At 40.5% G+C, this 9,410-nt stretch overlaps 1 protein-coding gene across 1 annotated transcript in view; it reads left to right on the top strand.

The window, feature by feature from the left end:
- LOC127839767 (uncharacterized protein DDB_G0271670-like) overlaps positions 1–5,505 on the top strand; it is a gene marked incomplete at its 5' end in the record, with an annotated part of 9,242 nt that extends 3,737 nt beyond the window's left edge. The window contains one exon of the mRNA XM_052368153.1: positions 5,465–5,505. Within this exon, the coding sequence (XP_052224113.1) occupies positions 5,465–5,505 (41 nt within the window). The remainder of the gene's footprint in view (positions 1–5,464) is intronic.
- Between the last annotated feature and the right edge of the window lie 3,905 nt (positions 5,506–9,410).

Genomic DNA, 9,410 nt, shown 5'->3' with positions numbered 1-9,410 from the left:
TATCTGGTCTTATCTTCTACATAACTTCGCACAATTTTGGTCAAGTTTGGACAAACTCACTTGGAATAGTATGTTTAGATAATCAATACTTTTTAGAATATCTACAAAAATACCATTTTAAGAAAAAGTATATTTAAAAATAAACATTATAACAAAACCCTACAATAATTAATTTTAACAACGCTTCTTGGTTTTAGCTTTTTTTCTGGGATTGAACTTAATTTTAGTAGAATATTCCAACATTTGTCACTTCATGTATACGTTGCGTTCCAAAGTATATGTGCTGCGACAGAAATGTTAACACACAGATGTGCAAAGTAACGAAACTCGTAACGATCCATTAAAACAGACGACATGAATCGCAGTGTGTGTATAAAAAGAAATATTCATCGCCTCTAATTGCCTGTCAATGACACTCTTATGTGTGCACTTTGAACTACTTTTAAAACAACTGTTTATCTCGATATGGGTGCACACAAATGGTCATGAATGATGCGTTCCTGTGCATCCATGCGTGCGATCTAGCTGATAATGTTAGTAATGCGATATCCTTTAAAACTGTTTTAAAAGGTAAACAAAACTCTTACTACAAATATTTTCTCAAAGGTGCAATGTCAAGGTTAGTGACTGCAAAAACGTTACTTATAACATTCCCGGTACACAATGGCTCCTCCTCGGTTTTGCGCTGCGTCTACGTGGCATATGATTTCTTATTCACTGTGTCAACATAAACTAACGAATTTTAATCACGCTTCTTTTGAAATATTTTTATGGCGTGCTTTGCAATATAGAAACAGGCGACTTTGATTCGTGTCGGAAATCAATACTTAGTAGTCCCAGACGAGAGAAGAATGACATGTATTGCTAGTCTGTTTGAATATTGCAAAAGTCGTGAAAATATGTATTAATTATTTGAGCATATATCGTCTTGTCTGCATAAAGATATTGAGGAAACAGTTATTATTCCATCTGAAATTTGTTTAAGTTTTATTTGGATTATGTCTAACATGTTTAAAGTATAACGAAATGTTGTTCTAATTAGTGTGAGTTGAAATTGGTCTTTGTACACTATAAGTCAAGGCCGTATACGTAAAAGGCTGTATGACCCATTTAATAACCTAACAAAGGCTAGTTTGAAACAAAGATATTACATTAACGGCAGGGTTAAATGATGACATTTAAACAAAACACAATGTGCTTCAAAATGAGACGTTAATATATAATAAACACATAAATTCCACTTTCAACTTATTTCTTGTGATTTGCCGTTTCACTTTCAGCTACCTAATAAATAAACATATTGGAGTGCTTACTTTTACTTACTAACCTGATTGGTATGTGTGCCCATTAATAAAACCATCATTTACATCTCCTCTGTAACGCAAATATATGACTTCCCATAAAGACGCCAAGATGTCACACGAAAGATATTGCGCCAGTGTTTACCTACTGTAATGCACGAATACAGTCTAATTAATGAATTTTTTCATAAATAGTTCTTCTGTAGACGCAATGTTTCATTGATAATTATGACAAGGGAGTGTAAACCATTTCTGAAATTGAATTTGTTTTGCAGAGTGTTTACCCATGTTTTTGTTATTCTAATAATAAGATGACTCGCTATATAAATTAGTTTTAAAGGGTCTTATTCAAATATTTTGATATGTTTTAATTGTTCGTCATTAAATGGTTAAGATTGATAAATGTACACATGCTTTATATTAATAAGCAGTTATACTATAATTAACATATCCACAAATTTTCGCAAAAGAACACACACAAAAAACACTCTACAGTATAATAAAGTTTTGAATATGTTATGTTCTTAAAATTGTTCACGTTCTAATGATGATACTAAACTGAATGATGATTCACTATGAATATACTCAATGTTGATATTTCGCTCCACAGTGTACATAATCCTTTTCTGTTTTTCAATCCGTGACAAAAGTGTAAGAATTATCATTTTGACAATCTATTAACAACCTATACAATTAAAATCAAATGATGTATGTAACCCAACTTGTTGTTTAATATACATAAGTTCATTTATATTAGTATTTTCTTGTTTACTAGGCTAATGACATTGTGACAATACAGAAACAGGTATGACATTAACTGACTTAAAAGTGGGGATGCAAGAGGTTACAAAAATCAGTAACCGGTTAACCTTTTGCCGTAACCGGTTATTAACCGGTTAACCGAAATGCTTTAGGTAGTTTCAATGTTAGAGTATATAAAAATGTCATACCGCTCGAACCGCTCTATAGACACGAAAGTAATTTCTAATTTGAGATCGCTTGCGTCATTATTTTATTTTTCATTGGGCCGCTTATATTACGTTCGCGTCATATCGCTCACAAAAAGGTGTGTTTCTTTGTTAATTATGTTTCCATTTTTAAAGCTCAAATTGACCTTATATTAACAAGTTTTTTTCCTTTCTGGTTGACGTAAAGAGGGCCATGTGTTTCAACGAATCCGCATCTCTCTTTATTGGATAATTGCATATTTTCAATTATTTTGATATTTGCATTTTAGCGTCTGTAGCCGAATTATTATCGTTTAATGTTCATTATACATTTAAATGTGGGTAAAATAAAGAACACAAACTCAGATTCTGAGTTAATTTTTTATTCACAGTTTCTAGTTTTGTCTGCAGAATAAATCATGGGCACGTATGCCTGGACCACGAAATTTGCAAGGGCCTGGTTGATCGTCTCGCTCGACGAAGGACGGGGGGCAAAAACCTGGTGTAACGTCTGTTGCTTTGACACATCCGGGCTGGCCTTTTTGTTGTCAACGGACGGATGCTTAAAATTTATATGATTTCGCAGATTTGAGGTGCCGCAATGCAGTTGAATTGTTGCACTGCATAACAGACAAGATGCAGTGCTCTTGTCTGCCGATTTTCTGAAGTGTTTCCATACCTCGGACGGTAATGGTGGCATCGTTGGTGACGTAAATTACAATAATGAAAGCAATTTCTCAGAAGCAAATACGACGTTTACTCGACAAGATTTTAACTACGAATGCATTTATTCAGAAAATTGTTTCTTATAAAACACGGTATTTTAGCGAGCAATCAGTGTTGGATATTGGTTAACAAAACATCAAAAAAAGCCGTGCATTGTCTAAACTGTTTTTTATCGCGTGTTCGATAAACGTGGAAATTACGTCTTCGCTAATAGCCCCCCGTCCCCGCAGTTCGCTAGTTAAATTTTCGCGAGTCAAACAAAACAATGGTGTCAATTATCAAAACGTACCCCTATTTGTTATCATAAAGGTATTGATTTATTGCTTTATTGCTGTGTTTGTTGACACGTTATTTATTACCGTCGACTGTGCGGCATGTTGTTTTAACTAGTCGCCAGCGCAATTTGGCAGTATGTCACGCGAAAAAAGTAAAAACGTACAAGTTATTCGATGAAAAAAAAAACATAATCAAATATATTTTTCAAGGTTAACCTTTTGCCGAAAATGTAACCGGTTAACTGGTCGTCCGGTAGGTTTACCGGTTAACCGGTTAACCTCTTGCATCCCTACTTAAAAGCAATAAGGAAAGTACACTGTTGATTAAGTTTACGACGCAAGTGATGTTCTTAAAGTTACAATTATCGCTTGTTTGTGTCAGTAATATCGCATAACTGCCGCGGGCAATCATCAATACCCATCTTGTTCAATGTCCAATTGTGTATTTGATAAAGCATTTATACAATTTTTCCTATAAAGATTTAGCATTTTAAGATTGCTGTTTTGCACTTCTGTCCGTCAGACGGTAGAATTATCGGTCCGAACACAATTTTGTTTCTACATGTTATATATGGGACGCTTTGACATAAGATTATCAAATTATGCTGGGCAAGTGACAGAAAGAAAGGCACATTCCGAGCACTTGATACGAGAAGTTCACATAAGGTTGAAACGTATCATTCGTTTACGTAAGTTATCTGCAGGCATTTAATATTTTACAAAAATAAGTATATTTTTAAAGAAACGCTTTAATACGCTTATCAGCAGGTGAAAGTGAAAGAGCAATTGATGAAGCCTATGAATTTGTAGATCAACAAGTTTAAGGAAGCGGTCACATAAACCATGTTACTTTGGTTGTAATTAGATGTGACCACTCTGCTAGCTTAACAACCACAGGCTTATGATCTAAGTCATAATGTATTAAAGGGATTTAATCAGATTTTTTTATTTTAGGAAAATGATGTCATTCAATGAATTTAGACTCTGCACTATTATGCTAAGTATCGATTTAAATACTTAAGATTTGCTTCTAGAGGGCCCAGCGTTAACACGAAAAAAAAATAATTTAAAAATGTGACTGTTACGGGGTTTAACGCTGGGCCCTCTAGAAGCAAATCTTAAGGCCGTATCACTACACCAACCAGGTTTTTTGTTTTTGGATGGTACTCTACTCGCAATACTTGCAATATACGTCTTTGTCTAAATACTCTATGAAAAGCATTTCAAACGCATCATTTATGAACAGATTTTTATGAATCCCAATATGCTATTTCATATGCTAGCATTCCCATAAAATTTGCCAATTGAGGTTACAATTCACAAACATGGTCGCGAATACCTGTTGACATTTAAACCATAATTTTGAATCAAGATGAATGCTGATTTTATATTATGTGCAAACTTAAGAAACAAGCCTTATTAGTAAGCCCCAGCCAAACACAAATGACATTGTGTTTGTTCTGTTAACAAGATTAGTCATTAACGATGTGCGCAAGCTGGCTCGACACCAGACCCAGCCTGCGTGAGGCAAATGCCCCTTAAGGCAATTTCGCATTTCTGAAAGTCAGAAAAGTCCGTTTATTTTGCTATGATTCAGCGGTTCTGCACCTTAGAACCTTACTCTGGATTGGATATTTTGAGGGGCTATATTTAGATGATGCTTAAAGCTTAACAAAGGGATGTAGTACGTGTCTGGTATTTGTTGCCATTTAATTAAAGAACAGCATAAAAAGAAGTTTCATCGATGGGAAAGGTTTGACACATTTTTTAAAGAACATGCATTTGCTTTTCGGAAAACTTAAATAGCTAAATAAAACAACCATTTGAATGGTTAATTAATGTTTTTTGACCTTTGAATGTATGCATTTGATATTATTGTTGAGGAATAAATGGCTTGCGCTTTACGAGAGCACGTATTGGTGAAACGAAAAGATACTTCTTGTCGAAATGACTTTAGTATAACTTGATGACCAATTGTACATTTATTTCGAATATGTTTCAAATGTTTTGTTCTAGACGGCATGTACTTTTTTAAATATATTGTGTATTTTATTTGCGTTTAGTTGCCAAATATGCTCCTAGTCTCTGCTTGATCCGTTTGAACAGTATTCAACTTATAATACAAGTGCTTTGCAGTGCACTCGTATGTGATTCGAGCTTGCATAAAATTCGGTTTAGTTTTGGTCAATATGCAATGTTTGTCTCTCTTTTGCAGCAGTTAGACTGCATCAGAAAATCAAACGTTATCGGCTGTGAACATCAAGGTCACTTAGCTCTGGTTCGCAGCACCGAACTAGGCCGACATGGCTGTACTCACAAGCACATACTGGAGGACCATACAGTAACTAATGGCTAACATTTATCATGTTTACTTGAAAACTTATAAAAAATGGATTTCGCATAAGTTTGAAAGGTGTTTGAAAAAGAATCTCATGCTTTTGTTAAAAGAGGATGTCAGAGCTGGCTCGACATTCGTCCCAGCTCGATAGTCGGGACTTTTGCCGAATGTCGATATCAGAGCCGTTTCGAGGTTCGCACCAGCTCGATATTCAGGACTAGTGCCGATTGTCGTTGTCAGAGCTGCCTCGAAATTCGCCACATCTCGATATTAGGGACTTTTGCCGAATGTCGATTTTAGAGCTTGCTCGACATTCCACAGGCTCGAAACTCGGGACTAGTGCCGAATGTCGATGTCAGAGCTGGCTCGAAATTCGCTCCAGCTCGATATTCGGGATTAGTGCCGAATGTCGATGTCAGAGCTAGCTGGAACATTGTCCCTGCTCGATATTATAGACTTTTGCCGAATGTCGAAGTCAGAGCTGACTTGACAATCGCCCCAGCTCGATATTCGGGACTTTTGCCGAATGTCGATGTCAGAGATGGCTCGAGATTCGCCCCAGCTCGATTTTCGGAAAATTTTGCCGAATGTCGATGTCATAGCTGGCTCGACATTTGCACCAGCTCAATATTTGGGACGAGTGCCGAGTAACGATGTCAGAGCAGGCTCGACATTCGATCAAACTCGATATTCGGGACGAGTGCCGAATGTCGATGTCAGAGCTGGCCTGACATTTGCTCCAACTCGATATTCGGACTTTTTTCCGAATGTATATCTCAGAGCTGGCTCGACAGTCGCCTCAGATCGATATTCGGGACATTTGCCGATTGTCGATGTACGAGCAGGCTCCACATTCGTTCCAGCTCGATATTCGTGATTTTGTCCAATGTCGATGTCAGAGCTGGCTCGACATTGCCCCAGCTCAATATTCGAAACTTTTGCCCAATGTCGATGTCAGAGCTGACAACGACATTCGCCCCAGATTGATATGCGGGATTAGTGCTGAATATCGATGTCACAGCTGACTCGACATTTGCCCCAGCTAGATATTCGGGATTACGACCGAATGTCAATGTCAGAGCTGGCTCGAAATTTGCTCAAGCTCAATATTCGTGACTAGTACCGAATGTCGATGTCAGAGCTGTGTGGAAATTCGTCCGAGTTCGATATTCGGGACTAGTGCCGAATGTCAATGTCAGAGCTGGCTCGAAATTTGCTGCAGCTCGATATTCGGGACTAGTGTCGAATGTCGTTGTCAGAGCTGTGTGGACATTCGCCCCAGCTCGATATTCGGAACTTTCGAAATTCGTTCCACCTCAATATTCGGGATTTTTCCCGAATGTCGATGTCAGAGAGGTTTCGACCTTCGCCCCAGCTCGATATTCGGGACAAGTGCCGTTTGTCGATGTCAGAGCTGGCTCGACGTTCAACCCAGCTCGATATTCGGAACTGTTGCCAAATGTCGATGTCATAGCTCGCTACACATTCGTCCCAGCTCGATATTCGGGACTAATGCCGAACGTCGATGTCAGAGCTGGCTCGACATTCCCCCAAGATCGATCCTCCGGACTAGTGCCGAATGTCGATGTCAGAGCTGGCTCGACTTTCGCCTCAGCTCGATATTCGGAACTGTTGCCGAATGTCGATGCCAGAGCCGGCTCGGCATTCGCCCCAGCTCGATAATCGAGACTTTTGCAGAATGTCGATGTCAGAGCTGGCTCGACAATCGCCCCAGCTCGATGTTCGGGACTTTTGCCGAATGTCGATATCACAGCTGGCTCGACAATCACCCCAACTCGATATTCTGGATGTTTGACGAATGTCTATGTCAAAGCAGGCACGACATTTGCCCCAGCTCCATATTCGGGACTAGTGTCGAATGTCAATGTCAGAGCTGGCTCGAAATTCGCCCAAGCTCGATTTTCGGGACGTTTGCAAAAAATCGATGTCAGAGCTGACTCAAAATTCGCCTAAGCTCGATATTCGGGACTTTTGTGGAATGTCGATGTCAGAGCTGGCTCCAAATTTGCTCCAGCTCAATATTCCGGACCCGTGCCGAATGTCAATGTCAAAGCTGGCTCGACATTCGCCCAGCTTGATATTCGGGACATTTGCCGAATGTCGATATCTGAGCTTGCTAGACATTCGCTCCAGCTCGATATTCGGGACTAGTGCCGAATGTCAATGTCAGAGCTGGCTTGATTTTTGTTCAGCTCGATATTCGGCACATTTGCCGAACGCTGATGTCAAAGCTGGCTCGACATTTGCTCCAGCTTGATATTCGGGACCAGTGCCAAAGGTCAATATCAGGGCGGGCTCGACATTTGCCCAAGCTCGATATTCGGGACTTTCGCCGAATATCGTTTTCGTTTTCAGAGCTGTCTTGACATTTTTCCCTCCTCGATATTCGGGACTTTTGCCGATTGTCGATGTCAGAGCTGGCTCGACATCTCCCCAGCTCGATATTCGGGACTAGTTCCATTTGTCGATGTCAGAGCTGGCTCGACATTCGCCCAAGCTCGATATTCTGGACTAGTGCCGAATGTCGATGTCAAAGCTGGCTCGACATTCGCCCAAGCTCAATATTCGGGACTAGTGCCGATAATCGATGTCAGAGCTTGCTCGACATTCGCCCAAGCTCGATATTCCGGACTAGTTCCAAATGTCGATGTCAGAGCTGGCTCTATATTCGCCTGAGCTCTATATGCGGGACTAGCGCCGAGTGTCGATGTCAGAGCTTGCTCGCCATTTGCTCCAGCTCGATATTCGGGACTAGTGCCGAATGTCGATGTCGGAGCTGGATTGAGATTTGACCGAGCTCGATATTCGGTTCTTTTGCCGAATGTTGATGTAAGAGCTGGCTCGGCATTAGCCCCAGCTCGATATTCGGGACTAGTGCCGAATGTCGATATCAGAGCTGGCTGGAACATTGCTTCAGCTCGATATTCTAGAATTTTGCCGAATGTCGATGTCAGAGCTGGCTCGACAATCGCCCCAGCTCTTTTTTCGGGACATTTGCCGAATGTCGATGTCAGAGCTGGCTCGACATTCGCCCAAGCTCGATATTCGAGACTTTTGACGAATGTCGATCTCATAGCTAGCTCGACATTCGCCCCAGCTCGATATTCGGGACATTTTGCGAATGTCGATGCCAGAGTTGGATTGACGTTTGACCCAGCTCGATATTCGGCACTTTTGCCGAATGTCGATGTAAGAGCTGGCTCGGCATTAGCTCCAGCTTGATATTCGGGACTTGTGCCGAATGTCGATGTCAGAGCTTCCTCGAAATTTGTTCCAGCTCGATATTCGGAATTAGTGCCGAATGTCGATGTTTGAGCTAGCTGGAACATTGTCCCAGCTCGATATTCTAGACTTTTGCCGAATGTCGAAGTCAGAGCTAGCTGGAACATTGTCCCAGCTCGATATTCGGGACTTTTGCCGAATGTCGATGTCAGAGATGGCACGACATTCGCCCCAGCTCGATATTCGGAACTTTTGCTGAATGTCGATGTCAGAGATGGCACGACATTCGCCCCAGCTCGATTTTCGGATTTTTTGCCGAATGTCGATGTCAGAGCTGGCTCGACATTCGCACCAGCTCAATATTTGGAACTAGTGCCGAGTGTCGATGTCAGAGCTTGCTCGACATTCGATCAAACTCGATATTCGGGACGAGTGCCGAATGTCGATGTCAGAGCTGGCTTGACATTTGCTCCAGCTCGATATTCGGAACTGTTTTCCGAATGTCGATCTCAGAGCTGGCTCGACATTCGCCTCAAATCGATATTCGGGACATTTGCCGAATGTCAATGTACGAGCAAGC

The sequence above is a fragment of the Dreissena polymorpha genome, chromosome 7, assembly GCF_020536995.1.
Source record: "Dreissena polymorpha isolate Duluth1 chromosome 7, UMN_Dpol_1.0, whole genome shotgun sequence".
Taxonomy (NCBI): domain Eukaryota; kingdom Metazoa; phylum Mollusca; class Bivalvia; order Myida; family Dreissenidae; genus Dreissena; species Dreissena polymorpha.
This window is presented reverse-complemented; position numbering and strand designations above follow the sequence as displayed.